The sequence below is a fragment of the Nilaparvata lugens genome, chromosome 11, assembly GCF_014356525.2.
Source record: "Nilaparvata lugens isolate BPH chromosome 11, ASM1435652v1, whole genome shotgun sequence".
NCBI classification, from domain to species: domain Eukaryota; kingdom Metazoa; phylum Arthropoda; class Insecta; order Hemiptera; family Delphacidae; genus Nilaparvata; species Nilaparvata lugens.
In genome coordinates, this window is record NC_052514.1 from 43,768,656 (window position 1) to 43,781,535 (window position 12,880).

At 34.8% G+C, this 12,880-nt stretch overlaps 2 protein-coding genes across 2 annotated transcripts in view; one reads left to right on the plus strand and one right to left on the minus strand.

Annotated features, from left to right (window-relative positions):
* Nucleotides 1–3,164, plus strand: part of LOC111058571 (probable methylmalonate-semialdehyde dehydrogenase [acylating], mitochondrial) — a 47,153-nt gene extending 43,989 nt beyond the window's left edge. Inside the window, 1 exon segment of the mRNA XM_039438487.1 lies at nucleotides 898–3,164. Within this exon segment, the coding sequence (XP_039294421.1) occupies nucleotides 898–1,098 (201 nt within the window). The 3' untranslated portion in view covers nucleotides 1,099–3,164.
* A 1,800-nt stretch (nucleotides 3,165–4,964) lies between these two features.
* LOC111059684 (fumarate hydratase, mitochondrial) overlaps nucleotides 4,965–12,880 on the minus strand; it is a 36,478-nt gene continuing 28,562 nt past the window's right edge. Inside the window, exons 7-9 of the mRNA XM_039438485.1 lie at nucleotides 11,426–11,522; nucleotides 9,850–10,131; nucleotides 4,965–5,986 (exon numbers count right to left, since the gene is read on the minus strand). Of these exons, the coding sequence (XP_039294419.1) occupies nucleotides 5,841–5,986; nucleotides 9,850–10,131; nucleotides 11,426–11,522 (525 nt within the window). The 3' untranslated portion in view covers nucleotides 4,965–5,840. The remainder of the gene's footprint in view (nucleotides 5,987–9,849; nucleotides 10,132–11,425; nucleotides 11,523–12,880) is intronic.

Below are 12,880 nucleotides of genomic sequence, written 5' to 3' on the forward strand. Positions count from 1 at the left end.
AGTTAAATTGACTTTGTTTACCTGATTTACAGGCATTTATTAGTAAGTAAAAAAATATTATTCAACTTGTAGGACATGAAAGTAGCATGATAATAGTGGTGCAATTGAATGATTTATTGAGTGTTTATTTCTCTTTCAGTTTCAGTCTATGAACTTTAAATTACTGTTTTCTTTGAACTTACTACAATTTATAAGCTATTCATCCTTATATTTCTTACATAAATCTGTTGTATAAGAGGTGATTGAGACCATGTGCAACAAAAAACGTCTTTTTCGGTCATTTTTAATGAAATAAATCATAAATTTCCTCAAGTTCCCATAAATTCCCGGGAATTTATGATTTTTGGGAATAGTCCCTTTAAATTCCCTGGGAATATTTACTCGATCTTAAATTCCCGGGAATTTTACATCACTATTTTCATTTAATATGAATAATTACACGATACCAACTTCTCAACTACACATACAATTTATATCATTATCATAATTTATTATTCTTATCTGCTGATCATACATAACCTGAACTTGAAATACGTATGGGTATGATCACATTGAATGCGTATATGTGATAGTGCACGCGTGGTTATGCATGACCAAGCGCGCAGATGAGAAACAAAATTTGAAAAGAGCAATAACAACACTCACACTAAACGCGTGCACTTTCTGGTTGCGTTCAGTGTGAGCAGCTACAGCCAATTTTCAACGTGTTTCAATTGCACTTTCCAGATTTTGTTTCGGCTCATCTGCCGTGCACTTATACGCATTCAATATAATCTTATCCCATGTTGTTTAGAATAAAGTGAGTTATGAATATATTATAGATCACAATATTTCCACTTGTAATTTTTGTACCGTATATAGTTTGTTTATAATTAACACATTCCGCATCAATTTCAGGTGGGCATAAACGTTCCGATTCCGGTGCCGTTACCGATGTTTTCGTTTACGGGCAGCCGAGGTTCGTTTAGGGGCGATTGCCACTTCTACGGCAAGCAGGGCGTTCAGTTTTACACGCAGACGAAAACCGTAACGCAACTGTGGCGTGAGAGTGACGTCACACATTCAAAGGCCTCTGTAGCCATGCCTGTTATGCAGTGAAGCAACCAAGTGTCAGAGACCTGTTTCATAATAACTTTATAACTTGAATCTTCATAAACTTTATCAATTCATTTATTCATGAGAAGATACACTCCAAATATGAGGTGATACAACTTGTGATACACTGAGAGGATAGTCAACTTTACTTTTCATTATGTGTGCTGGAATTCAGTTTCCTTTACCAGTCACATTTTCAATTGAACTATTATTGAAGAGAGGTGGATTGAGTTGCCTGTTTGTAGAGTGAGTCTAGTCTTCAGTATGGCATTTTGAGTATTTTATTTGAAGTTATCAAAGTAATTTGTAATTTTACTGAAACGGGTCTCTGAGAATATTGTATATCATTCCAAATCCTCAGTGTAATATGAATGGTTGTTGTTCAAAACAAATAAAATTTATTGCCAAATCAATAAACAACGTTTAGAAACATGAAAACATAAATCAGTTTCATGCATTGAAAAATTCACAACCGAAATTATAAGAGCGTGCACTAAATATTGGCGTTGTCAACAAAAATACGTTGTCTTTATTAATACTTGTGTGGATTGATCCATTCATGAAAAAATATGAACTGATACTTCATGATATAGATACTGTATTTGAAAAATTAATAAGTATAGTTTACTTATAATATTTTATGATATTTTACTTTGAATATTCTAATTGATTGGAAATCATTATTCTGAAATGGGGTTATATATAGCAATATAGTTATATATATAGTTATATATATATAAAACATAGCAATTTAACAGTTGAATAAGAAATGAGTAGCCTACAGAATTAATAGAAACGTAAATAACAGTGGAAAAATATATTCAAAGTTGAATACATTAGAGGCGTATAGTTTTATTTGTAAACAAACTAATAATATTCAAGGCTGACAAATATTCTAAGAAACCTTTTTACTTATTACTTAGTCTTTTGGATGAACGATGACAGAGTGCCATATTAAAAGTACCGTATTATGAAGAAACGAAAACTTGACTGACAGAAAACTTTAACTGAAAACCTGACAAATTATAGTAAACTTGACAAACTGAAGTTTTATAGTACTGAAAATAAGCCTTCCTCGGTAAATTAAAAAATGTTTTACAAAATTTCAAGTTGATCAGTTCAGTAGTTCAGACGTGATAATGCGTCATTCGCGTCTTTCGTGTGAATAATTAATAAGTAATGTTTTCTATTATATATATATATCCTTTTTTTATTATAACGTTGGTTGATATTTTGTCCACCATAATAATATACACCAGAACAGTTCGAAACAGTTCGGATAAACGGTGGTTACACATGGTATGATTTTTTGGAACTGCTTCAGTGTGGTCAAACATGGTATGATTTTTTGGAACGCTTGTTTCTCTTTTCTTAGACGAGTCGAATACGAAAGCCAAATACAGTGATATCAATACTAGAAACACAGATATTGCCACAGCGATTCAAGCGGCATCATGGAAACTTGTGCTGCAGTACTGTCACATATTGCCAATAACTTCCTTGGTCTGATCCAACATTTTGAAACTGGTGTATAATCTGTTCTGGTGTATAATTATCTGGTGTATATTATTCAGGTGGACAAAATATCTTACCAACTTTAAGCAAAAAAATGACGTTATAATAAAAATAAAGGATATATACATTGAGATATATCCTTTATTTTTGTTATAACGTTGGAAGTGCTTAACGTTGGTTGATATTTTGTCCACAGGAATAATATACACCAGATAAAATTATACACCAGAACAGAGTATACACCAGTTTCGAAATGTTGGATCAGACTAAGGAAGTTTTTGGCAATATGTGGCGGTACTGCAGCACAAGTTTTCATGATGCCGCTTGAATCGCTGTGGCAATATCTGTGTTATTAATATTGATATCACTGTATTTGGCTTTCGTATTCGACTCGTCTAAGGAAAGAGAAACAAGCGTTCCAAAAAATCATACAATGTTTGACCACACTGAAGCAGTTCCAAAAAATCATACCATGTGTGACCACCGTTTATCCGAACTGTTTCGAACTGTTCTGGTGTATATTATTCTGGTAGACAAAATATCAACCAACGTTAAGCACTTCCAACGTTATAATAAAAATAAAGGATATATAAAAAAAATATATATATATATATAATAGTAAACTTTACTCATTAATTTTTCAAATATATATATATATATATATATATATATATATATATATATATATATATTTGAAAAATCAATAAGTAAAGTTTACTTATAATATTTCATGATATTTTACTTTGAATATTCTAATTGATTGGAAATCATTATTCTGAAATGGGGTTTTAATTAGATTACCTCAAGGTTTATTTCTATAGACCTTGGATTACCTCTTTAATAGCCAAATTAACAGTTCCTTGTCATTAGAATACAATATGTTGAATCGAAAACATACTTTATTTTACAAATGAAATAAGTCTTCCATTTTTGAGCAGTTTCCAGATTGTTTAGATTTATAGAATATTTTAAATTGCATTTTGAAAAATTTACAACTTCTAAATATTGAATCATATTTGTAAGGCTACTATATTTGTAAGAAAATATATGTAAGGCTACTCTATAAAATTCTATTCTCATCTAGGCTAGTAATAGTTATTTGTAGGTATATCTAGAGTGAAAAGTACCGCTTTTTCTCCCTGAGGGGAAAATTTTGAAGCCTGAGGCGAAGCCGAGGGCAACAATTTCCCTGAGGGAGAATTTTTCACTCATGATGTACACAACATTTTTCCTCCACCTACATTTTTTTATATAAACTGCAAATCAAATAATTTTAATAACTCACGTTATTCATGACAATGTTTTCTTTTACAACATAACCTAAAATCTAAAAACCGGTCGTCTGGTTGGCACTGCCGATTGCGCTATCTATCGGCAAAAGTTGTAACTATCATCAGCTGGCCGACTATCAGCAATGGCTGACTCCAGTTCGCGCGTTTCAGATTTGAATCAGATGAAAAATATTTTTTGGCTGGTATTTTGAAGAGAATAAAATATTTAAAAATATGTATAAATTTTTATCGTCTACTAATATTGAGTATGTAATATCATACAAACATATATTTCATGAGTTGATCACATTAATTTTTGCTTGAGGTATTGAATTCAGTTGACTCAATGACGGACACTTCTATTATGTTTCCTCATCTGAGTCTAGACCGTCTAACCTATTTCAAATGTAAGTTTTTGAAATAGAGATGCTTCCCATGTTATTTAAATGGAGTTACCTTTACGCCCTAAGGAGTTTCTGTTTTTGTCCCGAGAGCGAAAAAGTGACACTTCAGTATTATGTTCAAGGGAGTAAAGTAATCACTCTAGACAGTAGGTGGAGGAAAAGTATTGATCTTGCATTATGTATTTCAAATTGGGATTATTATTCATGATAATCAGTCGAGTTTCTAAAACCTGAAATTCATATGTCTTTTCCATGTCTTCCATGATTAACCTATATAATATAAAATGTATTTTATCTAAAGAAATTATTTGATTGGAAAGTACCTAATAATTATTAGAATAAACATGATTATCTTCTATCAATAATTATTGCAATTTATGAGTGTTATTTTATAACAAAATAAAGTATCTTCAGTCGATTTTCTTGCTAGCTTTTCTCCCTGTTGACAATATTAGCAGTTTCAGACGTATTCAAGGTATTTGATAGCATATTAATTGGAATTTCGTTGAATTAATTGCTGTGATATCAATGACATCATAATATTTCAGTAATTTTCATCTTCAAATGATGAATCTTTTTGACCAGTAGAAATATAATTGTAATTCCAGAACTTTTGGCTATCATCGTTGTATAGCAATGGGTTAGGACAAATTAATATTCAATGAATTGAAACAACATCTTTAGAATAAAACAACAGTTTATTGCTGTACAACAGTTTTAACAAGCATTCATAGTAAATATGAAAGTTATCAATCGGATAAATAAATACCATAACCATGTGAAAGCTTTACTTGTATAACACAGTGATTCCATATATGGAATATATTATTGTATAGCCATGCAATATGTGTTGTCCTCTGGGAAATAATAACGGTTTAATCGAATAATCATCGATATTGGTACATTGTAAAATTAATGCTGTATAAATTTACTTAATCTTCATCAACCTATTTCATCAGTTGGGTTGATATCTGACAATTATTTACTTGTATACCAAATCATTTTCACTTTCTCCAACCATATGAATAAATAATTATTAATGACAGAGAGAGAGACTGTTTAAGATAGACATACATGTTTTTTGTCTATTTTATGTCTGATACTATTTATCAGACAGAGAGAGCTGCAGGTAGACAAACCAAGCTCATTTCGAACAGAAAACATGAAATTTTCGACATGCTAGAAACGTTTTTGTTTGAAAAGATAAGTGGGTAGTGAAAGCAAGATAGTTTCTCAAAAATAGACATATTTGAACACTGAAAAACAAATTTCTTCTCTTGCGAAATAGACCTAGGGACAAACACAACATTTAATTCTATATTGGTTTCAAGTAATTCATATTTTCAACGCGATATCTCTTGAACTGAATCAAAAAATTGAAGACAAATTTTGGATAAGTTACATTTTCCAATGAATTACACTTTGCTGTTGGTTCGAACCAGGATAGCAACCATTGAGAAAACCTTCAGCTGCTAGGATACCGTCTTTTCAGCAAGTTTCTCTACAATTTGACACCTCCAACAGGCACTTTTTATGAAATGAACTGGTTGTTGATTCACTTGGAAGGTCCCAACATGTCTTCTGGTTTAACCCATTGGTCGAATTGCTCGGCGGTCAGGTAACCCAGCTTAATGGCCGTTTCCTTCAGGGTGGAGTTCTCCTTGTGCGCTGTCTTGGCAATAGTAGCTGCCTTGTCGTAACCTGTAAACAAAATCAAATCAAAGGTTAACTTAGTTCATGAAAAGTCAATTGAGTTTACAACGTAGTGATGTGCATTTCATTTATTCCATATTGTACAATTTATTCATTATTATTATTCATAATATTGTCTCAGTATATAAAATCACACTTTGATATTAGGGCCAAGCCATACAAAATTTTCTTTTCCTACAGTTACGTTGAAAAGTGGCCATTGCTGCACTGATTACAGAACGCAAAGAATCACTTTTCCGCTCTAGTGCGGGAAAAATTTTTCTGCACTCCAGATTTGCAACATGGCAACGCAAAATACTTAGTAGGTTATATGGAGCAACAGTGCAGCCAAATCAAAATGAAGTTGGTAACAGTGACTGCTGTGGCTGCTATAGTGAGCAGAGGTGCAACGAAGCACAACGCGCTAATTATTAGTATTGGATATTATAACCAAGGACAACGAGGACTTTGGGATTTTAGGATTAAGGTTTTTATCAACAATAAAATTACACAGAAAAACATTTGATGGATTTCAGGCAATTTTACCCATAATTACCCACTTTTCATATTCAATGGTAACTGTAGGAAAAACTTAATGTGAAATACGTGCGCAAAGTTCCTCTGCTGCACTCAAGAAACCATTCCGCCCTCGCCTACGGCTCGGGCGTAAACGTTTCTTTCGGTGCAGCAAACTGTCACTTTGCGCACTAGTTGCACAAATAACTATTTCAGATGAGTTGGCAGGTCAGGAAGCTCTCCAATAGACTGATAGGAATCAAAATAGGTGTTCAGGAATCAGCTGATAAATTGGACAAAAATCATAAAGTGTAAACATAACCTATTTTTGGACAATTTCTATCTAAATTTGGAAAGGAACAGTTTTCCTTTTAGTCAAGTCCTTAAGATACATAGTTTTTGACTTTTATGCGAGAAACCAAAAAATGGTACCTTCAAACCACCCCCACCCCCTTAGCACAGGAGGTAGGGGTGGGGACTTTTGATATGTTTACCTCCTTATTACCCTTAACAGAACTGTGGGGTCAAAAATTGTCTTCCAAACATTTCCGTCTATACCGTTTTTTGAGCATTCATTGCCTGGACTACATGTGAAACGCTACATTTGTGACCAGCCTTAAGCTGGATTCGCACACAACAGTGACACAGTGAAATAGTTATTTGTGCAACTAGTGCGCAAAGTGACAGTTTGCTGCACCGAAAGAAACGTTTACGCCCGAGCCGTAGGCGAGGGCGGATTGTTTTGTTGAGTGCAGCAGAGGAACTTTGCGCACGTATTTCACATTAAGTTTTTCCTACAGTTACCATTGAATATGAAAAGTGGGTAATTATGGGTAAAATTGCCTGAAATCCATCAAATAACTTAGTAGTGTTTGAATGGCGGGGGGCAGCTGTGTGGTGTGTGCTGTGGTGGCACTGTGCTGTTGCTGTCCTCGATATAATTATATAATAGTAATAATTAGCGCGTTGTGCTTGGTTGCACCTCTGCTCACTATAGCAGCCACAGCAGTCACTGTTACCAACTTCATTTTGATTTTGCTGCACTCTTGCTCCATATAACCTACTAAGTATTTTGCGTTGCCATGTTGCAAATCTGGAGTGCAGAAAAAATTTTCCCGCACTAGAGCGGAAAAGTGATTCTTTGCGTTCTGTAATCAGTGCAGCAATGGCCACTTTTCAATGTAACTGTAGGAAAATATAATATGCCGTTGAGTTCTTATGGGATTATTCATACTCAATCGGCCGGGCTGAGTGGGTTTAGTCCAATTAGAACTTGTGGAATTATATTTTTCCGCACTAGTGCGCAAAGTGAGTACTTTGCGTACTCCAGATTTGCAGCATGACAACGCAAAATAGTTAGTAGGTTATATGGAGCACCAGTGCAGCAAAATCAAAATTAAGTTGGTAACAGTGACTGCTGTGGCTGCTATAGTGAGCAGAGGTGCAACGAAGCACAACGCGCTAATTCTTAAGTAGATATTATAATGGAGGACAACGACAGCACAGTGCCACCACAGCACACACCACACAGCTGCCCCCCGCCATTCAAACACACATACATTATTCAGGCAATTTTACCCATAATTACCCACTTTTCATATTCAATGGTAACTGTAGGAAAAATTTAATGTGAAATACGTGCACAAAGTTCGTTTGCTGCACTCAAGAAACCATTCCGCCCTCGCCTACGGCTCGGGCGTAAACGTTTCTTTCGATGCAGCAAACTGTCACTTTGCGCACTAGTTGCACAAATAACTATTTTTCTACACATTGAAACGTTCCATGTTTTAGCAGGTAGGACAACTACGAGTGCAATGTATTTGAATTGATTTATTGTCATATTTTATGAAATGCGATTCTAAAGAATGTACATATTACAGAAGTCTGAAAATTATAAGCAGTTATTCCGATCAAATTTATATCTTAAAACCTGCTCCATGAAAGTATTGTTAATAATTTCATGATTTTTTTGAAAATTGAAAAATATTCTGGATTTAATTGACCGTTCAAGGCCCAGTTGCACAATAGTTGCACTAGTTGCACAAATAACTATTCACTGTTTACTATTGTGTACGAGTCCCATCTTAAAGGTTTGATGACATTGGATGCGCATATATGAGCAAGTGCACGCTTGGTTATGCATGACCAAGCATGTACATGAGAAACAAAAATCTGGGAAGAGCAGTAGAAACACTCACACTGAACGCGTGCACTTTTGGTTGCATCCAGTGTGAACAGCTACATGCAAGTCACAACGTGTTTCAATGGCACTTACCAGATTTTGTTTTTCGGCTCATGCATGATTCGACGTGCACTTGCATAATTCACATATACGCATTAAATTTGATCACACCCCAAGTCAATACACTTAATTTAATTTGCATTTTTTTTTCATTTCCTATCTAAACTTGGGAAAGGAACAATTTCGGGTGTTAAGCCTGTTATTCCCCTGCCGACTCGCCAGAAAAAACGCTTCGTAAGGCTTGACCCTTATCATGACTTGTGAATTGCAAAATCTTGACTGCTGACTTGACAAATTATAACTCTTGAAATGACACAACAGGCTTATGCCAAAAACTGTTTCAATTTATACAACATTACAAATCTAGTTGTAATATGTGTCACATTTTCAAAGATTAAGGGCGAGACCACATTAGGGCAGGAAGCTCTCCGATTGGCTGATGGTTTAGCTTTTGGGAATCAGCTGATAATCAGCCAATTGGAGAGCTTCCTGCCCTGCCGATTCGTCTGAAAACGCCTGATGTAGTCTCGCCCTTGAATTCCAAAACAAGGGAAGAAATGTATTATTTTGAAATGTTCTTCACCAATATGGTTGTGGATTGAGAGCAGTGACCAACACCAGAACTCATGCAACAGTTTGGCAATGCGATCAAATGCCGTCGACATCAAGTTACTTCTATGAATTAAATACACTATACTTTAATGAATGAAATACACTAGTTTTATGAATGAACACACGTACCAATATGGGGTTGAGAGCAGTGACCAACATGAGAGACTCATGCAACAGTTTGGCAATACGATCCTCGTTGGCGATAATGCCGTCGACATCAAGCTACTTTTATGAATGAAATACACTATACTTTAATGAATGAACTACACCCACTTTTATGAATGAAACACACATACCAATATGTGGATTGAGAGCAGTGACCAATATCAGAGACTCGTACAACAGTTTGGCAATGCGATCCTCGGCGATAATGCCGTCGACATCAAGCTACTTTTATGAATGAAATACACTATACGTTAATGAATGAAATACACTATACTTTAATGAATGAAATACACTACACTTTTATGAATTAACTACTTTTATGAATGAACACACGTACCAATATGCGGATTGAGAGCAGTGACCAACATGAGAGACTCATGCAACAGTTTGGCAATACGATCCTCGTTGGCGACAATGCCGTCGACACAGTTCTTGTTGAATGCGTTCATGGAGTCGCCCAGCAGCCTGATGGATCGCAGCACGTTGCTAACAATCATCGGCTTGAACACATTCAGTTCAAAATGGCCGTTGCTACCTCCCACAGTCACTGCCACGTGGTTTCCCATCACCTGAGCGGCCACCATTGTGATTGCTTCGCACTGCGTCGGGTTCACTTTGCCTAAACAAAATCAATAAAAGTTATTTTAAATCAACAAAAACAAATCATTAAAATGATTGAGGAAGGACCAATAGGCACAGAACAAAACTGTTCCTTCCCGAATGGGAATATTAAGAAATAAGATAAACTATAGTGAGGTCCACGTTATAATGACAGTGTAGGAATATAGGAGAAAAGGGTTGCCAGATCTCAGCCTTGCCACCCAAACAGCTGATACTGGTTTATCTGATGAATTTATCTGTTCATTATTGTTGAAAATAGTTAATCATATTGTATTTTTCAAGAGAATATATTTGTTAAATATGTAATAATAAATTTTCATGATTGAGATGAAATATTTTTTCAAATAGTTGAATTTCTACATTGTTGATAAACGATGTGGCAACATCGTAAAGCGTGAAAGAGATAGCGCCATCTGCTTTGTTGAATGATAGACAAGGATAGCAACACCATTGCAAATCACACACTGTCATTATAACGTTAACCACACTATAGTGATCCCCTGGGTTGGAGAAATCGCTCATGACATTTCAGAAATCCGCTACTTCAACCAATACAACTTTATAGTCAACTACGTACAGTGGCGTTAGTCACTGTAGTGATGTACTTCTACATTAGTCAAGTTTTCCTGAATTCAAGAACAAAAACTTGAAACCACTATGCCAATGTAGACTACAAGAGCAGAAGCTTGAATCCACTATTCCAATGTACAAGAACAGAACAGAATCCACTATTCCAATGTAGGTAGACCCTCTATCAAATTTTGTTGATTTTTTTAAATCAACCTTGTTGATTTAAATCAAGTAGATGTTGAACATGTTTGACTTTTGCATTCAACTTGATTCTTGAAGGTACAATTCAACCTACAAATGGGAAAATGAGATAAAAACTGTTGTTAGTCAATGTAGAATTTATAAAACAACCAGGCTTGATTATTGACGGTACACACCGGTCATTAAATTTTCACTAAAAGAACAGTCTGTGTGATGATAAATCAACAGCCAGCTGGATGATAAGTCACCAAAAGTTTTTCAATGTATTTTTAATGTTGTCCTGTTATATCCTCAAGAAAAAGTCGATCTTTAGCCTATAATGTGTTGCAAATATTAAGAAGTTTATCTGTAGAAGTAATCGAAGGTACATGCACACAAAACTACAAACAGACAACGACTCGAGGTTCTAGCCATCAGTGGCGTACATTTCAAGTAAAGAAAACAGTTAACAAGTTACTAAAGTAACTACAGTAAACAAGTTGATGAAGTTTTCAACTTAATAAAACATAACTCTCACTGACCTGGCATAATACTGCTTCCGGGCTCATTCTCGGGCAGACTGAGTTCACCCAGTCCACAGCGGGGTCCCGACCCCAGAAATCGAATGTCGTTGGCCACCTAAAAAATCAAATAAATTGATTTTATTTCCATTAAAATACAAACAAGCAATCTAACTAATAAAATGTACATATTTTAAAATACAATATATAAAATTTACTACAAAAGTAATGAAAATAACTTTTTTCGGGAATTAACCTACTCAACTATGGGAACCCATGTACTAGAGCAGGTGTAGTAGTAATAAATTTAGATTGGGGGTGCAAATATATGGGTAAGTGAGCTAACATATTGTTCGAAATTATGTTTTCCAAGACAAAATGTCTTCCAGTTGTAAATAATACTATATTATTCAGCCTATTTCAACGAAACAAGAAATGCAAACAACTTGGTCTAGTGAAACAGAATAAATCGTTACAAAACCGTTTGTTAGCTATGAAGAAAAATTATGAATCGCCTCAATAATTTATATCAATTCTTTAGTGAGATCTACGTTATAACGGAAGTATTTGATTAACATTGGTGTTGCTATCCTTGTCTATCATTCTACAAAGCAGATAGCGCTATCCATTTCTAGCTCCACAACGTTGCAAGATCGTTTTTCAACAATTTAAAAACATGATAAATTATCCAAATATTCAATCTCAATATTTATGGAAACGTATTACTCTATCATTGAGAAATATATTTTCATGCCAAATGAAATATTATTGACCATTTTAAACAAGAATGAACAGTTAATATTACATGAGATATACCGGTATCATCTATCCTCTATTTATCTTCTCCTATCTTTCTCCATTGCCACTATAACGTGGACCTCACTATCTGACTTTCGGCTTGAGTTGACAGTGAAATTCGAAACAAAATCGACCTATACCGTGGGATATCTTCTTTGGCTCAACTCACACTTACACAACTCTAGTCTCTTCTCGAGGCAGCATGTGTTTTCAAATGGTGACACTCAGACCAGTCGATTCTAGTCTCCGCGATCTCACGACTGTGAGACTGAGTCGAGCGTCGACTCGACATGTTGGTCGAGTTTCAACTTGAGTTGCATAGTAAGTGAGGTTATGTTTTATGAATGTGATGTTTTATCATTAAGACAATAATATGAATTAGATGAGACAATAATTATATTCATTATAAAATTTGTTACATGCAAATTAGTGACGAATTAGATCTTATATTTTTAATAAAGTATGGTTAGAAAATAGAGTAGCATGGAACTGAAGTAGTGACAATGTGCGAAAAAGTCGTAAGGTCAAAGAGACTGGAGTATCCTCGACTGGAGTGTTACGATTCGAGTCGTGGTAGTGTGAGTTGAGCCTTATGCTACCTTTCTTTATGGTAGAAGGCAGACCTTCATGAGACGATATCTTCTTATAATATATTTTTTCTATGGCTGACCTTCATGA